The sequence below is a fragment of the Pseudochaenichthys georgianus genome, chromosome 21 (genome assembly GCF_902827115.2).
Source record: "Pseudochaenichthys georgianus chromosome 21, fPseGeo1.2, whole genome shotgun sequence".
NCBI classification, from domain to species: Eukaryota; Metazoa; Chordata; class Actinopteri; order Perciformes; family Channichthyidae; genus Pseudochaenichthys; species Pseudochaenichthys georgianus.
Genome location: NC_047523.1, coordinates 4176057 through 4202295, shown reverse-complemented (window position 1 = coordinate 4202295; position 26239 = coordinate 4176057). Strand labels below are relative to the sequence as shown.

Here is a 26239-nt window from a genome sequence, read left to right as displayed (position 1 = left end):
CCAGCCGAACTCAGTTAAGCGCTGCACACAACATGGAGGAAAACAAAGGGTAAAGTCAGTCATCTTTTTACATTAAATAACGCTCAGTTGCAGCAAAACCTGCCTTCATTGTTAGTGTGTTAGTGATGTTAATACTGACCCTCAGGTAAGTGGAGGCATTAACCCCCGTGACGTGCTACACCTCACAGTTACATGGAACGGTGATGTTTTGCTAGCATGCTAATCATACCGGAATACTTTCATGTAACACTGTTTATAAATGCGTGGGATTAAAATAAATTTAACATGTAATTCAAATGCAGAAATGCAGATATGTATTTCGTATAATGCTGTAGGAGGTATTATAGATCAGTATAATACATAATAAAGCTAAATAAGTACTCAGATCTTGTAAGTAAAAATAAGTAGTACCAGAGTGTAGGAATACTCAGTTACAAGTAAGAGTCCTGCAATACAATGTTACTCAAGTAAAAGTACAAAAGTATTATCATCAAAATATAGTGAAAGTAGCGACAGTAAAAGTAGTCGTTGTGCAGATTGGTCCATTTCAGAATAATATCTATGATATGTTTTATAATGATTGATCATGAAAGTGTTCTCAAAGCTGGTGAAGGTGCAGCTCGTCTGAATGGCTTTGGAGACTGCAGGGTAGCTGGTGGATTTACTCCAGGTGGAACTAAAGTCTGATTCAACACTTGATTATATTTCACATCATTCATCTGTGAAGTAACTAAATGTATTAAATACATGTAGGCGTAAAAGCACACCATTTACTCAAGTACAGTACTTGAGTAAATCTACTTGGTTACTTTAACGAGGCTTCACTAACACCTTGTCCCTCCTCAGCTGCTGGCAGGTCTGACCGCAGGGACCATGATCTGTCTCCTCCCGTCCCGGGGGCTTCTTCCTGGGACACAGCTGTGCTCTGTCCCCCGGCAGAGGCTCCATAAACTGGCTTCACTCCAGAATGTCAGGATGCTTCGCCCAAAGAAAGTCCAAAGCTTACTTTACCCCTTCAGTCAGATGGAGCCTTACCTGGACAGGTACTGTATTTTCTGTCCACATCCGGACAGTGTTGCAAGAAGTACTCCATTACTTAAGTAAAAGTACAAATACTATGGTCTTAAAATACTCCACTAGAAGTAAAAGTCCAGATTTCAAGATGTTACATAAGTAAAAGTACAAAAGTGAGTGATAAACATTCATCTGTTTGTCATCATCTAAATAGTTATCACCGTAATAAACCTTATCGAATTTCGTCTTACTGTACAATATTTAATTTAACATTCTTTTCTTGTATATATCATATTCTATTTACGTGTATATAGACTTCTTGCACTATTCTTTTATATTGTATTTTATTATATATGTTGCATCGTTGGAGGAGCTCGGGTCAGAAGAATTGAATTGCCATGTCTACACTGTAGCTTATGTGCATCGCACATTCAAACCTTTGAAAAGCATTAGCATCAACATACGTAGAGTGCACTCCTTACCTTTGTCTCTTCATTATAGCAGAGGCTCGAGTGCAGCGCTTCCAAGCAGGAAGTGAAAGGACTCATTCTGCACAATTTGATAATAACATCAAATACAGAAGAATTATCAGCTAAATGTTCGTAAAGTATCAAAAGTACATGTTTACCCGAAGGGATCTTTTACAGTATATTATTGTTATTGCATCATCCTGTCTTTACACATGTAAGTAACAGCATTTTAGTATTGCAGTTTTCTCAATGTGGACCAAATGTAGGTACTGAAAATACCGTGCAGACTAGTAGTACTGCATTGTACCATGTTGTCATACGTCCAACGTCACTGTGTTAAAGTAAATGTAGTGGAGTAGAAGAAAAAAGCAGCATACCATGGAAATAAGTAAGGTACAAATATGTCAAAAGTACCAACGGTCAATACCCGAGTAAATGTACTTTGTTACTTTGAACGACTGCGTCTGGGATGTTTGACGAGATGATTCTCTCCATGTTTCCCTTCATCTCCCCTGAATGTGATTTGTACAAAGTGAAATGGAATGCCCCTTTCAGGTCGGTGGACCGCTCTCAGTTCCAGCACTTCCATCCCAGCGTGGAGGACATGGGGAAAGCAGAAAGTCTCTTCCTCTCCTCGCCGTCTCATAAGATCCATTACTGCATCTCTGCAGAGCGGTTGGACCATGTTCCCGTCCTGAAGCCCCCCGAGGTCAGTGGGCAGCCCCCTCTCACCAGTATCCCCCCAGCTGTGCAGTGTTCTCCCACAGACTTCCTGGTTCCTTCCTGTCCTCCCAACAACCCTTGTGTTGTTCACATGCAGCGTCTTGTTAAAGGGACACGAAGAGAGTTTGTGTCCGCTACCATTTCAATCATTCATGGTGCTGTGGCGGTGTGCAACACATTGTTCTTTGAAGAAGCCAGGCAGTGAAGAATGTAAATCTCCCCTTCATCTGATAAAGTTAAACTGTAAATACAATTACAAAAATATTCAAATTGATTGCACGTGCAAGGACATTTTCTTACATCATGAAGTTGATGAATTGATAGTCGGATTACCCTCTTGTGCTCTCGGTGTCCACCATGAGCAGATGTTGTGTCACTTTCAGATTTGCATTCCTCAAACGGCATTAGTCCATGTCATCGGCACCTCAGACACAGGTGCAGCTATTCTGTGATGAACGAGTGTTGTAAAAAGCGCCCGAACTCTAGCGTTAAACCCTTCATACGTCTCTGAGAGCACAGACCTCGCCGAGCTTGGGAGTCACGTTTCACACGTTGTGCTCCTTGGCTTCGTATCCTAATGCGGGAACCACACAGATGTGTTTTGTTTTATTGCTATGACCACGTGTGTTTCTGAATTCAGGGCGCGTCCAGGTGAGTCGTACATGTCAGGGGAGCTCCATTCTGGATGTTCTTATGACCCTTGAACGCAGCACAGAGTGAAACACAATATGTGTATCCGCTACAACAATGTAAGCCATCCTGCCGACAGACAGACACAAAAGGACTGTTGGGGACAACCACGCTGGTTCACATTGTCCCTCCTCAGCTCGAACGTGGACACTCGGTGTGTGAGCACAGGACAGCGGGGGCTCAGTCACCCCCCCCCCCCCTCTCCGCTCTGTCACCGATGATGTATGTGAGCTCCCTGCATCCATCGGTCTGTCTGAGAGAGTGATGAGCCGGAACTGCAAACTCCTGTTGTTACCTTTCACAATAAAAGCCCTTTACATCAAACCTACCTGATCAAAAGCGTTATTTTTCAAAGTGATTGGTCTGATGTTGCCACAGTGGCCCAACAGTGATTATTGGATAAGCTAGGGGGGTTAATTGTCTGCTGTCTGTCGCTCAGAGATTTGGATTGACGGGAAACCCTGCCTTCCATGAGGCAGATTCAGGCAGCAGCGAGACACCAACACTGAAACACATGAGCACATATTACAGTTTAAAATCAAATCTGAGCTGACAGAAAATGCTCCGTTTTAGTTTAATACACACAGTTAAGCTCACACACACTTTGTTATGAACATATAGGGCACTTCTCTGCCACTTATCCTCCGTAAAAAAAAAAAAGGCCCGATGGTTATTTTCGGCCGACCCCATGTGACCGTTTAAAGGTCCACAGGAGACCACGTTTGGTTTAGAGCAAAGGAAGTGAAAACCATAACGCAGACTCGGGCAGTAGGCGTTTAGACTCACACTTAAAGTATTATCCTACAGAACAGAACGGCTCTCAGAGAACAGCTGATCCTTTACAACACACACCATGTGCTCTTTTTAGTGTTGACGAACAATGTAATCCTGCTAGAAGGCCCTGATTTATGGAAATGAAACGGTAATCAGATGTTGTATGTTCCTGTAATGGAATACAGTTAACATTGTTTGTATCCTGATGACCTAATCCTGTCACATGTCATCCGTTCCTCCAATAGCCTGCATGTCATTGAGTCACTATTACATCACATGTCACTTGTTAGACGCTTTTATCCAAAGAGACTCACGTACTCAACACTGTGGGCGATCCCCACAGGAGCACAACGACATGCTGACTGCAGTGGGGTTTGAACCTGTGCTCCCCTGATCCCAACACCAACGCACTGCCCACTGCACCACACGCCTCCACTATCATTATCACAGTGTAATGTAACACTATCTCATAATAAAGCAGCTTGTGTTTATCTCCAGGTGTGTTTCATCGGCAGGAGCAACGTGGGCAAGTCCTCTCTCATCAGAGCTCTGTTCTCCCTCACTCCGGAGGTGGAGGTCCGAGTGTCCAAAACCCCTGTGAGTACCCACAATGCACCGTGTGTTTCTTTCCTTTATTATTCTGTTGATAATGTAAGGCTCTGTTATACATGAAGGGTCACCTGTGTGGGGAACCTCACTACCTAAACAGTTCAAAAGTATTGTTTAGTTATTTGGTCAGTGTTTACTTGTATATCTTTGTTTTAATTTAAATTACTAACATACATTTGTTTCCTTGTGTCTGATTTCATTTGACCAATTGTATGCTTCTTTATTTCTTAACCTAAAATGTTTGCATTATTGGAAATGCCTTTGGGACTCTTAGAAATAGTCATATTAATAACAGTGACACACTGCTCATCAGATGGAACATTGCAGTACACTAAATCCAGCGCCTCACGGCTCACACACATCACCAGTGTGCTTAAAGTGTGTAATTGCTCTCTTTGGTTTCTCATGATACCTGCATGTGCCCAGGGCCGCCTTAATGCACGGGCCGACATGGGCTGAAGCCCAGGGGCCTACGGAGATCAGGGGCCTATCATGAGCCAATACAAACGTTTAAAAAAAAAATGTAATAAAAAAACAAAGTTTTTATTTCGGATGTTTTTAAAAAACATTTAAATAAACAAAGTCTTGGCTTTCAGAATATGACATTTTATTTCCAAAATCACACAATAAATACATTTTTGAAGCTTGTAAAGGGAAGATGACAGCTCTCACTCGCCACTCACTCCCCCTCCCTCCGGCTGACATTATGAATGTAAGTATAGTAATCATAGATAACACGGCAGGGTCCGTTACAGTTTGTTTTCATCTGGTTTCAAATAAACAAAGTCTTGGCTTTCAGAATATTAAACTTGTTTCGGCAAATTCAGATGATAAATACAACGTTGAAGCTTCGGCATAATTACAAGCGGAGAACGGAGTAACTTGACGTCACAGCAGGCATAACAACAGCCGGTGTTTCTCGTGAGTCTTTTCCCCGGGAAACAAACACAATACACACAAACGCAAAAATACACAAACACACACACACGTGAGCTTCCCCCAGACCAGTAATCCAAACGAAAATATCTTCCCTCTGTAGTATTTTGATCATTTGCTCCGCTAATCAATCAGATCGATGGATTCCAGAGATGACTCCGAAACAGTCAGTGGGCACCACTTAACAGCCAATCAGAATGAGATGTGATTGAGTGACAGGTGAAGGTTGTTTAGGAGAAAAAGTTTGAGAAGAAAAAGTTCGGAAAAGGAAATTGTTGAGGGAAAAGGAGTTTGGAGACAAGCAGCTATTACAAAACATGCTGAAGCCTACAGGTTATTTAAAACCTGTAGGCCAGGATGAAGAGAAGGACAGATGAGTTCTGTACCGAGCGGCCGCGGGGCCTCGGAGCCAAGTAGGCCGTCTGGTTCTGATAGCGATGGAGTAGCGGGAGAGGAAAAACAGACAGGAGGGACATTATCTGTTGGAGGAGATGGAGAGGACGACGAGGACTTGCTACGTGGAGGGGAGCCAACGGCAACCGGACAAATACATGAGGGAGGCCCGATACGTCACTCATCTGGAGGAGAGGACCAGGCGCGCGTAGAGCAGAGTGGAGAAGTGCGATCACAGAGCCTGCCGAGGATATAGATGACTTTCATTTGTTGTTTAAATAGGGGGCCTACAAAACCCATCAGCCCCAGGGCCTGATGGCAGGTTAAGGCGGGCCTGCATGTGCCATCCAACCTCTGCAGCTCATCCAGAATGCAGCGGCTCGTCTGGTCTTCAACCTTCCTAAATGTTCCCACACCACTCCGCTCCTCCGCTCCCTCCACTGGCTTCCGGTAACTGCTAGAATCCACTTCAAGACACTGGTACTTGCGTATCATGCTGCGAATGGATCTGGCCCTTCCTACATCCAGGACATGGTTAAACCGTACACCCCAGCACGTGCACTCCGCTCTGCATCAACCAAACGACTCGCTGCACCCTCGCTGCGAAGGGGACCCAAGTTCCCATCAGCAAAAACACGTGGGTTTGCTATCCTGGCTCCAAAATGGTGGAATGATCTCCCATTGACATCAGGACAGCAGAAAGCTTACACACCTTCCGGACTTATATACTAACAAAGGACTGGCTTATCTAATGAAGCCAGTTGAGTAGCACTTGAAATGTTTTAGCTCTATGAAACCTGATGTACTTTATGATTCTGTTTTCTTCAAGTTTGTATCTTGTTGGTCGAACGCACTAGTAAGTCGCTTTGGATAAAAGCGTCAGCTAAATGCAATGTCTAGTTTAAAGTTGTGTTTCCTTGCCGTCTCCTGAGCGTTGTCTCTCTCTCTCTCTCTCTCTCTCTCTCTCTCTCTCCTCCTCAGGGTCACACTAAGAAGATGAACTTCTTCCAGGTGGGCAGAGCGTTCACCATCGTGGACATGCCGGGGTACGGACACCGATCGCCCAAAGACTTTGTGGATATGGTGGAGCCGTACCTTTTCACCAGAGAGAAGTAAGAATACACCTCATTCATACTTCTCAGGGGTACATGTGTTATATTATGTATTACTTACTATATTTATCTGACGGCATTAATTTATAAATGGGTATTTAACACATTACAAAAATAGTTAATTATTATGTCTTTATTGATCAGGGATTATACATAAAATGACATTAATCTCAAAGAGAGAAAATGTGCTATATGCCAGATTAAAACTAAAAGCTCATTTCCATCTGCAGAACTAAGGTATTGTTGTTGTTATTGTTATTATTATTATGCAATTAGCTATTTATTTGTGTCATGCAGCTATTATGATGCATTGTCAAAAGGTTAGGCAGTTACCTTTTTTTCACATAATAATAGAAAATGTTGTAATATCTTAAATACCCATTTGTAAATGTATGCTGTCGGATAGATACAGTAAGAAATACAACACTTATGTACTTATGGAGAAGAAGAATGAAGTAGCAAAGTTGTACTAAATTACAGTACAGAGGGAAATACACTTAAGTTACATTTCTGCACTTTTCCAATTGTATTTTGCTCAACCCTGTTGGGAGAAATCTGTATGCAGATAGATGTCACGCTCATGAGGCCTGTTTCTGTGTTCCCACGACTGGCAGAGCGATGTCTGGAATATCAGGCCTGCTACCATAGCTTTCAAAGATCTCCGTTTTCTTCGGATTGCTCCATCTGTGGACTGACCTGCTCCACAAGGTGGCGCTGTAATAATGCAGCTCTCACATCTGGATTACAGTTTCTGTAGCAATGCTGAGCAGACCACTTAAGACCCTGTATATTAAGAAAACGAATGATACTTTATCCAAAGGGAACGGAGTACTTCTCTAGTGTCCTAACCAATCTGGAGATTTGAATGTTCTTATTTTAATAACCTTAAAGGACCGTAATAAGAACTGATCAGTCACTTCCTGCTCTTTGTCCTATCTCTGTCTCCTCAGTCTGGTGAGGACCTTCCTGCTGGTCGATGGTAGCGTTGGTCTGCAGCCGGCCGACCTGATCGCCATGGAGATGTGTGAGGAGATCAGACGTCCATACGTGGTAGGACACACACACACAACTTGGGGGGGGGGGAAGAGCCCAATATCTCTAGCTCTAACTTCTCAACTGTGAATGTTCTGTACGGATGCTCCGATCGATCGGCCGCCGGTCATTATCTTAGTGTGATCGGTGCTCTCTATAAAGGCCGATCAGGTGACATGAAACCTTTCTCTGTGCGCGGCAAAAGAAGCTCGCCACAATGGCTTCACCGGTCTGGCAGTTTTTCAAGGTGTCCGAAAAAGACAATAACAGCGATATGCAACGTGTGTGAACCGGAAACGACACATTTGAACAGATCACTTTGAGAACGTATGGTGAGCAGTTTTCACCATGCCAACCATTGGACGGTTGATGGATAAATCAATAGGGACAATAATCCCTCGTTGCTGCCATGAAGCACTTGCATCACTGTGACACACACTTATTCACAGACTCTTGCCTGATGGCGGTTGTGTGTGTGGCATGTTGTGTGTGAGAGCTGGTTTGAATGTAAACACGGGAACCATCTAGCGTAGTCCCACGGAGAGCGTGCACGGAGGCTTTGAGCAGCTCCAGGCTGTAATGTGCTGATCTAATATTCTAATACTGCTGACGGACAACAGCGTTTAGCTCACCTTCTGCATTTGGATCAAACTCGGTTCTCTATGCAAACGGCACTAGGTTTGGTTTGGAAGACCATCACTGCATTTACGTCTGCCCCAAACTGTGGGATGAAAACGGACTGAATGTACCGTACTTTTCGGACTATAAGCCGCGACCTTTTTTCCCCATTTTTTTTGTACAGCTAACGGCCACTAGGGAACCTCCTAAATCTATGGCTTTTACAGGTCAAATTAACCACCTTTAACACTATGGGCTCTATGACCGGTCCGCGCCCGCCACCTCTAAGCGGCCGGCTCCAGCAGGAAAAGCTGGAGGCCGGAAAAGAGTGAGACAGGTAGCGCGCCAAAGAGCAAGACAGACGGACAATTTAGCTGCTTATATGCAGGTGCGCTTTATAGTCCGAAAAGTACGGTAAGCTTGTGGCAGCACTCTAAGGCTCCGTGTTCAATCAGTCAATCAATCAATCAATCAATCAATCAATCAATCAATCAATCAATCAATCAATCAATCAATCAATCAAAGTGTATTGATATGGCCCAATATCGCACATTCTACATTTGTCTCAGTGGACAGTGGAGTTTATACAGAATATGACAATACGACTCCCTCTGTCCTTAGACCCTCTGTCCTTAGACCCTCTGTCCTTAGACCCTCACATCGGACAAGGAAACACTTCCGGAGAAAACCCCCAGTTTAAAGGGAAATGGAAACACTTTTCAAACTGCTTTCCATGCGACAATATTCCCATTAGGAAATGTATTTATCTAGTCTATTTCCAATGTAAACGATCGAGATACGCGAATTTACTTTTTGAAATACGTGCCTAATGACCATGGGCGCTTCCATTGCTCCGGGACTTTTCCAGTGACGTCACTGATTGGGTACGGCTTCCTGGGCCAAAGCTCAATAACAAACAACATGGCGTGCAATGCACCAGTAGTTTACATTACAAGAAAACGGTCGTCGTCAGGAGTTTATTGTATTGCCCCAGGCTGCACAAATGGATTTTATACAAAGAAGGAAGAAGTACATTTCCATAGGCTGCCACTAAAGGATGAGAAGCTGCTCAAAGTCCAGTCTGGATGCCTGGTTCAATACAAAACATTGGATTTGAAGCCAGGATCTGTTCCCACAATATTCGATTTCTCAACGTATGCAGTCGGGAACACCGACCGTCCCAGCACGTCGGCCGCGCAAGACAATGACAGTGTCAACAAACGTGAAGTTCGAGCCACCAAACGAGTTGCTTCAGCTGCCGAGAGAGAGGTACATATTGCAGCACTACCAGATTACTAGCTCACACATGTGACACAGTGTGACCTTATTAATTAACGCAATCGCGTCCAAACTAAATGGTAGCTATTATTATGACGCACAATAGAGAATTGAGGGTGTTCTATAGCTCAACTAATTAAACTGGCATACACACGCTCATCTGTCGAAAACAGCCCTAAAAAGGCTAGTATTGCTATTGATGGATGGTATTGCAGGACCCAGAGCGCACGGAGCACAGAGCGGACAGCAGATAACGGAATTGCAGTTTTATTGCTTATAGATTATCAGAACATTTCAAAGGGGACAAATGAGTCCTCTGGCTCATCAGGGAAGTAGTAAGGTGCGCGTCAGGCAGCAGGAGCACAGCAACAGCCACGGCTCAGCATGCACGACTACACAGACGCCAAAAGACTTTTCGGGGACGCTGGGTAATTCCTTTCTTTTTGTTTTCGTGGCGTGGGGAGAGCTTTCTATCCTTCATATATCTCGGCAACCGATCACCGCTGTTCTACGACCGACTAGCATAGTTCCTTTTTATTATCTCGTTGAGCTATTCACTATTTGTTTGACATTGTGTTTTTCCCCATAAGCACAACCTGAAGATGCTTGCTCTCACACTTTGTTCAAAAGAGCTTCAGCGCTCAGTCAGAAACCCGCAGAGCGATGCGTGTACTGAGACAAAGGCACAGCACTGACAGCTCTGCTGAAGGAAACACGTTGTCGGTCTTTGCTGTGAGCCAACAGCAAGCTTCTCCTCCAAAGCATACAGTGACGTCGCAAGCTCTTTCCTGAAGTGTTGCTTTTCTACCTGAAGTGCTCGTAGCGGCCGCGCATAACACGGTTGTGCTCTGAAAAGAGACCGTGGGTGTGCACCGCGTCACATGGCATGCGCTCTCGTTGAACACGGCCCCAAAACATTCTGCAATGAAATAGGAGGGACTCATGTGACCACATCGTTTACATAAACCCATAACACATGGTCGGTGACAGGCAGTTGGCCAACTTTATGATGCCTGAACGTCACCCATTGCTCCGGTCCCAGCCGCGTGCGTCACTTTTTAGTGTCCCCGTTTCCATTGTGTTGTGAGCTTCTTGCAGCGGTTCCTTTATGCAGTGGTTTCATTAAGTTGTTTCTTCCTTTGTCTTCGCACCGTTCTTCTTGTTTGATTAGCATTGTGCTCCTGTCTGTTTCTACTGTAGTAGATACACTGACTTAAGTCGTTCATTCAACCAGTCATACTAGCTGAACTCTCCCTTTGATGCTAACCAGCCCCCCCCCTTCACGTTTGACTCGTGTCTCTTACAGACCCTTATCATTATGTTCACTGTGAGTTAATGCTGAGCGCTCTCACTCAGCTATTTAAAACTGCTATTTAAAACTGCTGTCCCCCCCCCCCCCCCCGCTCTCTGCAGTCAGTTATTCATGCCCTCTGGTTGTTAAACACTTGGCCCATTATTAAGGCTGTGTCAGCTGCTGTGAACAGAGAGAGCTGTCGCTCTGCTCTCCTGTGGCTACGGCATGGATACGGTGCAGAGCATAATTAACAGCAGCTCGTTACATTACGAGGTACCACATGACGAGTTGAAATGGATCAGTTTAAATCTGGTCAGTAATTCTCAGCGTTCAATAGAATGGAATAGATGCAAAGTAATACTATAGTCAGTCTATGGGGGATGACTCAAGCTAAATAACTCAGTCTGTGCATTTAGACATTAGTATCTGTTATTACAGATAACAACTGTTTACTAGGGATGGGAACGATTCATAGAATATTTTAAATGAGTCAGGTATTCGAATATGAGAATATTTTTATTGATATTATTTTTACATATAATCAAATGGAATTATTATTATTATGTATACGACAGTGCGATAGCTAAGTGAGTCAGGTCTAAAGGTGTGTTTTGCTCCGCTCACCGGTCCCTCACAGCGGGCAGAGCTGCAGGTGCTGATCTCTCTCTCGCGTCCGGTTATACTTCACTCGCGTTTATGTCCAAATCCATCAGATCTAGCTAGTTGTAGCCAATGACATGGCTGCTGCCCCTCCCTACACGCAGATCACGCAGACTCAACCCTCTTCTTATGCCCAGATTCCAGCTGAGAGGGTCTTCTCTACAGCTGGCCTATTGACCCTCTCCCCTGAGCATGGAGACATGCTCATATTCTTATACAAGAATGAGTATTGAATAGCTGCATTCTGAGTATTGAATAGCTGCATTCTGAGTATTGAATAGCTGCATTCTGAGTATTGAATAGCTGCATTCTGAGTATTGAATAGCTGCATTCTGAGTATTGAATAGCTGCATTCTGAGTATTGAATAGCTGCATTCTGAGTATTGAATAGCTGCATTCTGTGCATAGGCCCTGTTACAGGTTGTTGATCTCTGTTACGTTACCCTAACCCGTTATGTTGTTCGTGTTTGATCCCTCTTTCTTAAAAACCAAGTTATGTTTTAAGCATGAAAGCTTCACGGTACGTCCACACAGCAGCTTTTCAAAAATCTTGAAAATCTTGGAGCTGGGCGTGTCTGACAGCTTGGGGATTTTTTGCGAGCAACGCGACCAACAACCAATCACATGAATCTCCCGCCCCCGACATACAAAGCAAAAAAGCCCGGGGATTTTATGCGAGCAATATATATATATATATATATATATATATATAAACTCCCCAAACAGGCGAAAACCTACCAGTTTCACCCACTGTCTCTGCCACCTCCCTCCATGCTGGTTCCTCCGGTTTGTATCCCGTTAATAGTCTGGTCGTAAAGAACCGGGTGATTTGCTACCGTAATTTCTCGTTTGGAATATGAGGAAATGAACTGCGGTCTGGTTCTCCCTGCTTACACCCGGTTTGATTGGCTAGCGCTTCTACTGTCAGATTTGCATAAACGTGTTTGATTGGCTGACGCTTCCAGCTCAGCTTCAAATGTTGAACATTGCTCAACTTTTGAATCCTGGAGATCCTGGACATCCTGGAAATCTTCGCTTCGCTCCCCCACAATGCAGTTCGGGGAAAAGCGAGGCAAAGTGACGTCATCCCCATTCAAAGTCAATGGGCAGAGAAGCGTTGGAAGCGGTGAAAGTTTCTTCTGAAGCTGCTGTGTGGACGTACCGTTAGGCCTATAGCTGTCAACTGTTCAAACTGTGATCACCAGTTCAATACATTTGACAAATTCGACTTGGTTTCTAAACCTTCTATACTTATTTGAGCATGTATTTATTTATTTTTCAAAATTCAAAATGTTTTTTTTAATTTTTTGTAAAAATGTTTTTTTTTTGTATAGGATATTTACATTTCGGTTTTTTTGGGGGTCGAATATTCGAATATACATTTGCTTTCAAATTCCCATCCCTACTGTATACATGTCTACACTTTTACTATTTTTACTTTAACTTCTTGTTTATCTATAACTATTGTTTTTATTTAATTTTACATTTTTTATTTTTACATCTTTCTTGAATCAACTTCTTAAGTTGATATATAACTATTTCATTTAATATTTTGTTTTTTTTACTTCAACTTCTTACGTTTGTATCAACATGTTATTGATCTGTTAGTTGATTCATTCTAAAATGAAGCAACTGTTTAGGAAACCCAATTTTCCCTGGGATCAAAACAAACTTTGATTCTGATTCTGTTATTAGTATCTGTGTGCGGACAGAGCTGTGTTCCTTTAAGTCTGAGCTCTATTCTTTGGAGGGTAGAATTGTAACGCGTCACATGTCGCTGTGCAGATGGTGCTGACTAAGATTGACAAACCTGGAAATGGAACTCTGCTGAGGAACCTGATGAGTCTGCAGGATACTGTCAGAAGGAACACCACGAGCTGCTTCCCCCAGCCACTGCTCATCAGGTCAGTCATTCTGCTTGTTCTCTACTTTACATTCAGGCTGCTGAGATGTGATATGTTAGTTCATAAACAAAGCTCAAACAAGTTATGTGTGTGGGTATTAAAGCCATGTGCATCTTCTCCCTCTGTGCGTGCAAAAACATTAGTATTGTGCCTCTACTGGGACATGTCTCCATGCTTTAATGTTCAAAAAGCTCTTTATCTTTCTCATACTGCCTGTGCTGCAGCACCTCTTTTCACCCTCTGTCTGAAACCAGAGCCCAGTCTGCTCTGATTGGCTAGCTGGGTGGCTCTGTAGTGATTGTTCAACTGTTTAGATATTTTTCGAAGATGTTTCGCCCCTTAGCCTATGATGTACAATGAGTGCTAGCCAAAAGAAGTGCAAGTGTTACATCAAAACACTCTCACTCCCTAAACGTCCAGGAGCGACGCTTGGTCAGGGTCAGGCCATCTAGTATTTAGCTCGGGCAATGAAGCCTCACCTGCTGGTTGCCCGATCGGGCAATCTATTATGCCAGTATCATGCAGCTCGCGGATCCAGTAATGAGTGACCCGACAGTAAAACTAAACATATCTATAACTAGTTTAGGTAGTTTGAGAGGTAATTAAAATAGCTACGTGTGATATTCTAACCTGAAGTGTGTGTTTTGTCCGCTCACCGCTGCATGTGGTTATGCAGAGCTGCGTGTCGAGTCTCGACTCGTCAGCAGCAGCTGATCTCTCTCTCCCGTCAGATTAGACTTCACTCGCGTTTATGTCCATATCGATCAGATCCAGCTAGTTCTAGCTAATGATATGACTACCTGCTTATTAAAAGACAACTACACAATAAGTGTCGCTATGCAACTGGATGAGGCCACAAAGTATAGCGCAGCATTATGCATTTGTTTACATGCCCACCGGAACCCTGAGGCATTACCAACAGATCAACGCACAATCAACCCATACAGGACATCTCTTTCTCCACATTAAGTGTTAGACATTAGAATTGACTATTCTTGTCTGTCACATACTCTTCTTGTTTCTTATTTTGACCGAAGAGATTTAGATTTGCCGGCTAACCGGAACTCTGACGTGTGCTTCGCGGATCTGTAAATTAGCTTAGATGGCCCACAGGGCGATCTCCCAAAATCCTTAATGTCATGCACTGGCTTTTGTGTTTTTCTCCTTCAATTCTGAGAAACAACTTGTTTTCTCTGAAATGTGGAGTGCCAAAGAGACTACACTACCCACAATCCCCAGCTATTGTTGTGACAACGCCTGTCCGCTTTGCGACAAACCCCGTGATTAATCTTCAAGCTCTGGGATTGGATGTTGGAGTGGCAGTGCGCCAAGGTTACGCCAGGCGTCAAGCTCTTTGAAATGGAACGAAACCACGGCAGACTATCCAAAAATGGACTCGAACGCCCCCCCAGAACTACACATGCTGGCTATTGTGGTTCGCAACATGTTCTCTATGGCACGTCTCTACTGGGAATTGTAGTTTTAAAAGATGTTTTCGTTTTTCTCAAAATTAGAAGTTGACAGTATTAAACTGTGTACAGCCCTGGAGGTTTAGGCGATAGGAAACACATTGGTGTGTACACATTTAAAACCTTTAGAACACGTAATTACTAAATGGGTGAAAATCGCTTGTATCCATAATGGGCAGCATTAATATATACCCACATGACAGCTAATTGTTACTTTGTAATTCTACTCCACTACAATTCAGAGGTTAACCTGGTATTTTTACTCCACTGCATTTATTTGAGTTACTTTGCAGATTCTGATTAATTATGTGAAATATAAACAACCCTTAAATCAGACTTTAGTTACACCTCAGGAAAATTCAGGAAAGGTGATTGTCCAGTGCCAACAATCAGGAGAGATATTTGGTAGTTGGTGCTTGAGAAGACTAAACATGTATCTGCAGATCTCTATAAAGTATATTCATTAATCGTTATTCTCTACTAATAGTTAATTAAAGACTGTAAATTATGGCTATTTTGCACATCCCTTTCAAGGTTTCAAGATTTGATTGACATATCATACACAACTACGGTGTAGTTATGCAATGAATGAAAAACTTGGGTCACAGGTTCCTCAACAGTGCATTACAAGACATCTATCAATATGTGTGTACCTCCACCATTAAACTGTCATATTCTGCACATTTCTTATACTATCTACATACATAAGAGTATAATTAATGTGTATAATATCAGTTAAAATAAGTGCTTCAACATAGTTAACATTACTGGAAAGCAAGAGGAGAGAGGAGATTCCCAGTCGATCGCGAGATGTGTCTAAATATAGAACAACAATATTCTGTTTTATCGTTAATGTCCTATAACATAATCTTCCCGTGCCAGAATAATGCACTTGAACGCACCAAAGCTTTGTGATTGGGCGGCGTGACCCCATGTGTGGGGGCGTGGCTGGTGGGCAGTGGGCACTATTTCGCTGACGTTGTCCGTGAGAACAGGAGTGACAGTCCGCACACACACAAGACCACAATTATGGAAGAAGCAAAAAAGCCCAAAATATATAATTTTCACTCCGAGTGGGAGGATGATTATTTTTGTATCTATTCCAATTCAAAGTCCATCTGTCTCATCTGCAATGCGAGCTTGGCTTTATCGAAGAAGGGTAATTTAGGAGCGGCATTTCAAAACGGTGCACAAACGCTACGAGAAGGGGAGGGGCCTGAGAGGACAGCTAAATGCACAGCAGTCCATTTTCACCAGGCTCAACAACAAGAGCAAGGCTGCTGCCATATCATCTTATCGTGTCAGTCACGTTCTTGCAAAACACATGAAGTCTTTCAAAGACGGTGAAGTTGTGAAAGAAGCTTTCCTGGAGGCTGCGACGCGCTTTTGGGGGACAGTAAAAATAACAGAAGCATTTCAACAGGTTTTTGATATAATAAAAACTCAAGTTAGATACCGTTATTAATCAGCTGTAAGTTTTAGTTTGTTTGAACGTATTCATTATAATTATTGTACAAAATGGTATAAGAATGCAAACTTAAATTGATTATAGTCTATTATCAATTCAGGTTAAGAAACTAGTGTTGCTTGCATCCTATTTTAAAAGGCATTTCTTTTTATACTCTACTAAAATGCAACAAAAAAAGGGTTTGATTCTATTAATCTTTTTTATTGCACTTTGGCAGCAGATTCCTGTGTAGCTTCAGATCTGAGTTGTCTTATTAGTAAACCTAATTTTAATGGCAAAGAAAGGGTTCAGAATCTTTTCTTTTTTTCCTGTATCATATGTGGCAGCACTGTTCAATGTTTCTTGAAAAGATTACCCACTGTAGTATGTGACGTGTGAATAAACTCCAACTCTGTATCAACAACACTGTTGTGTAACTTTAGTTAAACCTCTTAAGCCCCAAGCCTGTTTTTCAGGTTTCAGGCTCGAAAATGACATTCCCAGAACAAATGACCATATCTTCCCTTCTAAAAGGATTAAATTAATAATCTTTTTTCTCAAAGTAATGACAAACCTGTGAGTTGGATATAGAATAGTCAGAATCAATATAGATGTTTTTTATTTTAAACAAAATTCAGATTGAACATGGTAAAAAATTGTAAATTATAGTGTCCGTCCAAAAGATATGTTGTACTTATAGTGAAAACTAACCTTGGATGATGGGTTAGTAGACTAAAAGCTTTAGGAATCCAAAGTACAACATATAATAAGTACCCTGTATTAAGATTGATGCAAAACAAGTGATATTTTACCTTTTTAGACAGATTTAGCAAAAAAAAACTCTTCTGGGGCCATTTGGGTGGATTTTCCTTATCTCTGGACCCCCTTGTTCGATTTTGACATGTGACATCTCGTTCTGACCGTTAGAGCCAATAGAATCCAAGGGAAATCGTCCCGCACACACTCATGTTTAAAAAAAAAAGGTTCGTCTTTGTTCATTCAATCTTCCTACAGAGCGTAGGAATGGCTTGCTCTGATATTTTAAAACGGAATTGCAGTTTTATTGCTTATAGATTATCAGAACATTTCAAAGGGGACACAGACACATTGGATATTAACCTATGGATTAACTACAGCATCGTTGTTATCGTTTTATGCCATTGAAGACCAGTTTTGACCAGACAAAACCAAGGTAAGCCATGTTAGCGTTGTAGGCTACCTAGCGCCACATGTTTTGATGTATCTTTCAGTGTTGAGGTGGGCACCGTTAGTTTCTGTGTCTTTTCGATCATAAACGATGTGTTGGATGTGCAGCTAGGATAAGTAATATGGGAGCTAGGAGTGATTTTCAGTGCAGTAATAGGTTAGCATTTTTCGCTCGGTCTAATTCAGAGGCTCACTGTTAGCATTGTGTGTTTTGTTTTTTTTTAAATGAAAAAGATCAGTTAAATGAGTATTTTCCGTTATATGGATATAAAATATTCATAGTTTATTAAATATTAAGGTTCCTTACACGTTGTTTCCTGCAAATGACGCGATTTCGGCCCCGGAACCGGGTCCGTGGGGCTTAAAAAGCCTGTGACAGCCTCCCAACAACTGTTGTGCAATGAAATATTGGGCTACTAGTAATCTCGAACCGTCAGTTTAAAAAAGAAGGTGCAATACCATTTCCATAAGTATCAATAATTTCGAACATCGAGGGGAATATCCTTCGACTCATTTTGAAGTTTTGGGGGAAGCCGGAAGTGACATCAATGCGGGAATGCTTCACTGTGCGGCGAGAGAGCCAAACACGGATAAAGTGTGTTGTCATGCGTAGAAATGGTGAATTACTGAGTTTAGGACAGTTAATAACATTGTAATGAAGTTGACTACAGTATATTCATATTTGTCAGTGCGTTCATGTCAATTCGGCGAACATAAACATAAATGATCGTGGTGAAGATGATGATTAAATTAGGATTAAAATCGGTAGTGAGAGCTGCTGAATTTCCTCCCGTCAGATGTGATATAAAAACAAATCGATTATTTTTGTAGTTGTAAACTCAAGTGGATGAAACTACATTTATTAGTGTTTTCATGTCAATTCGGCGAACATATGATACATTAAATGATCGTGAGGATGATGATTAAAAACCGTTTGTTTGAGCCGGTCTGCATTTCCTGATGAGAAAACAAACCGATGCTTTTTGTAGTTGTAGTACACCAACATGGATTAAACGTGTGGTTTTTTTACCACAATGTTGGGGAAATTAATGGACAAAATGCACGTATTATGATTATTATTATTATTATTATTATTCCCACTCCGATCGGGACACTAGGTCCACCGTTTCCCGGGGAAACAGTTTCCCCGTTGACAGTTTACGTGGGCTGGGCTGGGTGCAGTGGCGGACTGGCCATCGTGACGAATCCCGATGGGCCGGTACCGAAGAGGGCCGGTCGGATAAATCACTAGCACATCCCCCACTCCCCCCGTTGCAATTTACTAGCGGTACCAAAGTGGGCCGGTCGAGAGTCCCGGATGATTTTTAGTCCCAGTCCACCACTGGCTACATGACCGTATTATCGCCCATATTGACGCAACTAATTCCTAAACTTCTGACAGATAAAACATAAACCGATCCTTCAGCCTCATATGAGCTCTGACACGTTCAAAATTAAACTGTCATCATCGCTGTCTGAGCTTGCTGCTGTGTGTGCCATCGTGCGTTTACATGCAGATGCTGGGATCCGGAACGGTGCAGCTGGAGCTCTTGGCCCGCAATGACGTCACACATAATTTGGCGGGATTTGAAGAATCCCCGAGAAGATCCAGAATATGGTCAACATTATCAAAGTACAAATATCCAAAATCAGTTCAGTAACGGTTTTCAAGGGGACAATATTTACTCAAATTGATGGGTTTGAATGATGGGGGAAACTCGTGTCACAGGCTCTTTAAGAGGGTAATTACTTGTATGTGTGTAGATTATAAAGAGGTAAAATAAAGGATCTGCAGTATTTTATGAAGTATTAATCGTACAAAGGTCAGTTTTATACAAGTAGAAGTGTGTATTTACCTGGTAGTAGGCTGTCAGTAATGGCTACGCCTCTCTATTTGGACTGGTAGATCTCGGCAGACTGGCAACTTTAAAAGTAGCTCTCGGTTCAAAAAAGTTTGGGCACCCCTGTATTAGTACTTTGTCAGGCTTAATATTTATCTGTAGATAGATACCCCCAAAGCTTTTTTCTTATTTAAAAGAAGACATTAACCTATTAAAGTATTCTTTAATGTGTAAATAAAGGTTAATTAGTTTGTCTGTTTTGCAGCTCCTCATATTAATATCTTTGTACATCCAGCACTAAACTGTTTTATTGTAGAGATCACTTACAGTATCTTCTTGATTTTTTTATATTCTATATTTCTATCACAGACCTTCTACTTCCCCCCTATGAAAGTATGTACTCTTAATATTTATTTCATCAAATAACATTATTCAACAAAAATAACATTATTCAACAAAAATAATTCAATGACGTGCTTTAACCACTAGGCGGTGCACACAAGGTACACACAGCATACTAATAATAACTTTGTATTATTAGTGTAGGACACTTATGTATGTATGACATCTGAAGATATTCAGTTTTATTCATGTTTTTACATAATTTTACAGGATATTGCTATACTATTTCTCATGTTTTACTTCTACACATTAATATCTGATTTGTAAAACATCACAGACAGAAAGGTATATCTGTCATTTAATGGTAAGCTATTGAAATTGTGATTCCATAGATGTGTCTCCCATCACCCAAATCCCCTGACTATTCTCTCAACTCAGTATTTACATTCGTATATTCAAAGAAAATCAGTAATATCTTTAAAAACGTGCATTGTGGCTAAAACATCCGATCAGCGAGCTGAGGATCTTTCCTACGCCTGTTTCCGGTATCGTTCCTGTAATGAGAGTTCACATTTATGCTACATTGAAGGGTGGAATTGACTACACATCTTCAGAAACATAACTTGCTTCAGATATAACTCATAGCAAATAAAGTATAAACGTATAACTAATAAAAAGATAAAACACTGGCATGTAATTTACGTTAGAATAAATAGAATGGTTTTGAATAATAGATGAGAGTAACATCTACGTCACTTTACAGCCCCGCCCACTTTTGGGGAAACCAACGCTGTCATTTGAACGGCGATCAAGCCTGAAGCCACAGAGATCTTCTTCTTAGAGGAAGTACAGAAACACGTAACTCTGCATTTGTTTTAATGTTTGAGGTGCAATAAACGACACAGCAGCTTGTTGGCATGTTAAAACTATTATTTTCTGCCTCGCTCATGAGAGTAACAGCTGGCGAAATTACAGCCTCGCCTACTGATTTTTATTTAAAGGAGACCTATCATGCAAAATGCACTTTTGTACGTCTTTTATACATGAATATGTGTCCCCGGTGTTCCAGGGAACTCACCAAGTGTCAGAAAACACAACCTTCTCTATTTTCCTCCATACCCGAATTTCTAAAAAAGGGGCTGCAACGGATCTGATACAGACTGATCCAGATTTGAACACTGTCCTGACGTCAGGACGGTGGCGCTACAGCTATTGGTCAATTCTCCACCTATCAGGGGAATGAGAGGTTGGGCCACGGCCGGCCATTGCCGCTCGAAAGCGCTGGAGACGCTGTAGTACATATGCCAGGCCTGTAAGTGGCGCTGTAGTCTGCCACAAAAGCAGCGAAGAAGACTTCCCGCGCATGGTTTCCATGGTTGCCCTTCTGTTTATTCTCCGCTGTGGCTCTTTTTCTCCCTCCCCGAGGCAAGCGTGTGCGCCTCCTGCTTTAGAACAAATGAATAATGACTCTATATAATCATATGTAAGGGATAATGTGCAGCAACGTGGTCATTATGGGGAAAAGAACACCGACAGGCTGATCAGGAGCCCGACGCGAAGCGGAGGGATCTAGATCGGCATGAAGGCACATTATGCAATGTGCACATTATCCCGCTTATTACATGGCCACATTCTCGACAAAGTAACGACATGACTCCCAATATTAATTGAAATGCTTTTATGGATTTAGAAAATGATTTTATTGATTTAAAAAATAGTTGTTTTGATTTAAATTGACTTGCATCCGCTAAGAAAAATAGTCCGTTTTTACTGTTTGAACTAATGTAGCAACGGCAGGAACTGCTTCGATAGTGTTTTTGAGGAGCTTTTTGATTACAGATTTGAAAACATCGTTGCTTGCTTTAAAAGTAGCACAATTCATTATGTCAAACCTTGGAAAGTATCTAGATATCCCTGCCCTAATGCCAAAGGAACTACCAACTCCCCTCTCCTGCAGGGGGGCGTGGTCAGCTGCAGCTCACAGAATCAGCCCCCTGCAAAAACATGGCTGGAAAGAGCAAATGGAGCGAAATGAGGCATGGCTAAAATACAGGATCTGTTTGGTATTTTGAAAAAAAAAAAATATTTATATACTTGATATAGGTATGGCCCTACAATATATGTTTCAAATATAGCATGATAGGTCCACTTTAACCATATATCGAGCCCGATTCTCGAATTCAAATGTGTGCTCTAAAATGATATTTATAAATGACTATTATCATTATTATAGGCAAGACAATAAATGGCAAAGATATGTAGAAAATAAACGTATTTAAGATACGTTCATAACAAACGTAGCGTGGGAGAAAATACGTTTCTAGCTAAACGTAATTGAGAATGCAGTTTAGTTCTGTGGGAACCTGATATTTAGGAGACAGGGTTGGACTTTTTTTGTATGAATTTATGTTTCATCCAATCACAGAGCTTGTTGACTAATCACAAGGTTTGTCAAAGCGCACAGGCGTCGTCACAACAATAGCTGGGGATTGTGGGTAGTGTAGTCTCTTTGGCGTTCCACATTTCAGAGAAAACAAGTTGTTTCTCAGAATTGAAGGGGAAACACACAAAAGCATTGCACACAATTTAAACCTATCAATGTCGTTTAATTAACAAAGGTAATCTGGTGTTTTTGAGTTGATGAGTAGTGGAGATATCACTGTCAGATCAATCGACAGTAAGGAGAATACTTACTTCCCGGTGTACAATTCTCCGTTATCCAATGGGAGTGGACGCTCATATTGCCTTTAAGATCTGCCGACATAAACGGATGCAGTGCTTCCATGAGCGCCAAATACCGCCGCCGATGGGAATACATTGCAATCAGTTGAAAGCTCTTTGCGTCCGGTTATGAAGCTGAAGGAGCCTCGGCGCGTCCCAGCTGCACGCCACGGTCACCCTGACCAAGCGTCGCTCCTGGACGTTCAGGGAGTGAGAGTGTGTTGGTTACATAGTGGGTTTTAGGAATGTTTTATGGACGGTTGTGAATTTATTAATTTCATGCTCACGTGTTAAGATGGTAGGTTCCTCTAAATCTCGTTCCACATATACTCTCGGCATTGTCTGTCTTTCTCTTTTTGAAAAAAATATTATTGTTTTTTATTCTCAATTGGTTCTATATTTGTTTGTTTTGTCACTCAGTCTTACATTATTGTTAACGGCTCTTTCGAATTGTCATGTTCCACAAAACATTTGCAAAGCAAATTTTTAAACTAGTTAAAATCCAGAAATGTTTACATCCATGTTGACCAGCTTCCACTGCAGGATAGACGACTGTGTTGATCCCTGTAGATCAGGAACACAGGGAACCGTGACGGGCTGCCTTGTGTTGTTTGTCCTTTCACCAGATGAACAAGACGATCGGTAAAACGGCTCCAGGAGAAGAGGAAAAAGCATATGTAACAAAAACATCCATCCATCATTTTGACAGAGATCAACTTAGTTAATCAATTGAGCTGTTTGCAGTAATAACTGAGGATGTGCTGTCTCTTTGTAATCATCCATAATTCAGAAGTCTCTCTCTGTCTTTGCAACAGCTCCCTGAACTTCTGCGGGATCTACCTGCTGCGCTGCTTCATCGCTCATGTCACGGGGAGCATCAGTTTGACAGACACCTCTCTCAGCTGACCTGAGGCCAGCAGACTGGCTGGAGCTGGGACTCGCCTAACTGTTGTTTTCATATCCTAATAAAATGTAAAACATTCACTAGTCCAGCACCTTGTTGTACTAAAGTGGCCCTGATCCAGGAACATGATGATGATGATGATGATGATGATGATGATGATGATGATGATGATGATGATGATGATGATGATGATGATGATGATGATGATGATAACTGCTTTTAAGAGACCAGGGATTAATGAATAAGAGATGAACCTGGAGTAATATAAGACAACACCCAAACCGGACCACACTGTGGATGTGACCTGTCAATCACAAGTCCCGCCCCAAGCATACCCTTAACTCATCAGGAAAATGTTTACTGAGGTAATACATCAAGTGAGAAGTTTAGGCTAATTTCCTCATAGCCTTCTACACAATCTAGATTTCTTGGTGTGCTGAGTGGACATCTTAAACAATAACTGTTAAATGGTTGGTTGGATGGATGGCTGGGTAATTAGTAACCTGACTGACTCACTGAGAGGAAGGCTTGGCAGCAACCGAGTGTTGACTGAATCATTCCCCACATTATGTAGACTAGCGGTGCGATAAGTAGCACTGAATATATAATAACTAACACAGCCTTCAAACTAAGTATATTACACCTGTTTCACACGGTCTTTAAACCTGCAGCAGTTAAGAGGAGCATGAATTGTATAAATACACTTTGTTAATCATCCAAGCTAATTCCGGAAACAACTCATGTTAATGACAAGGCCTTGCTTTGCTTTGCTCTGTGTTTTTTTTTATTATACTGTTATCATTATTGTCTTCTCAAAGTTTCCGGGATAACTGTTGTTCAGAAAGATAACTTTCTGTTCAAGTCAGGAGTGGACACAATGGATCAGATCGTTGGCACTGACACGTGCAGGCGGAGAACAGGGAGGTGGCCCATGCTGCTCTGGCACAATGTCCTGATGTTGCCACCCTCAATGCCTACTCCATCTTTACTGCACAACACCCTGATGACATGGGGGGGGGGGGGGGTGACCAATGCACAGCGGCTTTTCATCAATGAGCTGGGCATGCCACATATGAAGAGGCGCATGGAGGGCACGCCGCACCTCCAAGAGCACATCACAGGGGCAGTGGAAAGATGTGGGCTAACAAGAGTGCACACACCACCCAGCCACAGGAGGACACCAGACAGGAGGGACAAGGGCAAAGACAGAGCTGCAAGATCTGCCCAGCTGGCGAGGACCGAAAAGCCAGCAGCTGGTGTTCCAAGTGAAGCAGCTCTGTGTGTGAGGGCACAGACTTGTGAGGTACTGACGTGGAAATGTGCGCAATCAGTTTTATTTTATTTGTATTCAATCATTGTATACATTCACCACAGGACAATAGTTACGCTACAGAAACAGTGAAATGTCACTGTTGTCCTTTGGATGATATATGTTTATTTGTGAGTGTGAAGAAGTGACAAATAAAGATTTCAAATATTAAATGTATTGTTTGGTCCAAATCACCGATAATATAAATTATTATTTTAGTATGTTTTGATTTATCATTTCTATCACACTTGCATACATGGGTCATTTTTGAGTATCAAAGGGTTAAAATAACTTGCATATTTCCACGTCTTTTTTCTACGAAGCACCAAATATGACTCCCTAGTTGAACACTAATGGGTTGTTTAATGATGGAGCTGACAATAATTACAGACAGTTGAGGCCATGTATAATTTCGAACCCACTTTATATTGGTGCCCGGATTTAGGAAAGTATAATCCAAATGTCTTTGTTCCACAGTTCTTCTCTTCACCTGTTGTTAATCACTTTATTATGCACTTGACAAACATACAAATGTATGTTTCACAACAGCTCAATATGCAACCTCTCAAACAACTGTTGTTTTTTAAATAACTCTTTCCCTTGTTTGCAGACAGCTTTAAAGAATTCTGCTGAGCAGCTAAAGCTAGTTTGAATATGATGGATCCAGTCTGCAGAGTTCAATGGACAGCACATCAGCAGACATGCAGTCATCACGTTGTTATAGGGACAAGGTCACAATCTGAACTTCATCTTATCCTCCTTCATTTTTTTATCCAACCTTTATTTCCTTCTTTAACGGTGGAGCAGATCATCTGATTAGATTGTTATCTGCTCTCAGATCTCCTGAGATAATGGCCTTAACGTGACACGGAGCTTCACACACAAAAGGATACTTAACATTTACTGCGTGCTGCACCAAGGACACATGTCAGATGGAGAGAAGGAGATAAAGGCAGATAAAGACGTGATAAGACTTCCTCTGAAGTGCACCTAGAAGTTTTTCTGATCCTTCCTCATTCCACACCGTGAGGATGTAGACGTAGAACAACACTCCACACACACATTCACACTTGATGAGAGATGTACGAATCACCTCACAACGCTTTTAAAGGGATGACTTGGGTTCTCCTTTGAAATCAGTTGAAGGGTGTGATTTGGAGATATTACTGTAAGATAAATGTGACACACTGATAAGATTGTGGGCATGGTTTGAACTATAAATGCCATTCTTTATTGCTTTGTTCACGACATCCTCTGCCATGACAACCCTTCCCAACATATGGCCATGAAAAATATATTTAAAATATCAATACAATAATTATCATAACAAATAAGGAATACAAAATATAAATAAAAAATGAAATCTGGAAAATCGCATAATATCAAAGTTTTGGAAATATGAGTAGTGCAATTGAAATGTTTATATTCAGTGTATTACCCAGATCCCCATTACTTTACTATTTAAAGCAGAGTATTTCTTTTTGGTTGTTCTT

The 26239-nt window shown here is 41.8% G+C and overlaps 1 protein-coding gene across 2 annotated transcripts; it reads left to right on the top strand.

Annotated features, from left to right (window-relative positions):
- Positions 1 to 23517, top strand: gtpbp8 (GTP binding protein 8). 2 transcript variants are annotated; one of them, XM_034110520.1, is made up of 8 exons: positions 1 to 49; positions 847 to 1043; positions 2040 to 2193; positions 4170 to 4268; positions 6591 to 6721; positions 7672 to 7771; positions 13389 to 13507; positions 23349 to 23517. In XM_034110520.1, exons 2-8 carry the CDS (start codon positions 874 to 876, stop codon positions 23437 to 23439), a joined length of 864 nt encoding a protein of 287 aa, XP_033966411.1. In that variant the 5' UTR covers positions 1 to 49; positions 847 to 873; the 3' UTR covers positions 23440 to 23517. The 2 variants fall into 2 exon arrangements, with proteins under 2 accessions (XP_033966411.1, XP_033966412.1); XM_034110521.2 differs by lacking the exon at positions 1 to 49 and adding an exon at positions 65 to 145.
- The last annotated feature ends 2722 nt before the right edge of the window (positions 23518 to 26239 follow it).

Bases quoted from the DNA above. Each gene is read 5' to 3' on its own strand.
- gtpbp8 (XM_034110520.1), top strand. From the start codon at position 874: ATGATCTGTCTCCTCCCGTCCCGGGGGCTTCTTCCTGGGACACAGCTG. The intron at 1,044-2,039 runs GTACTGTATTTT...TGCCCCTTTCAG, and splicing joins ATGGAGCCTTACCTGGACAG to GTCGGTGGACCGCTCTCAGT. The intron at 13,508-23,348 runs GTCAGTCATTCT...TCTTTGCAACAG, and splicing joins CCCCAGCCACTGCTCATCAG to CTCCCTGAACTTCTGCGGGA.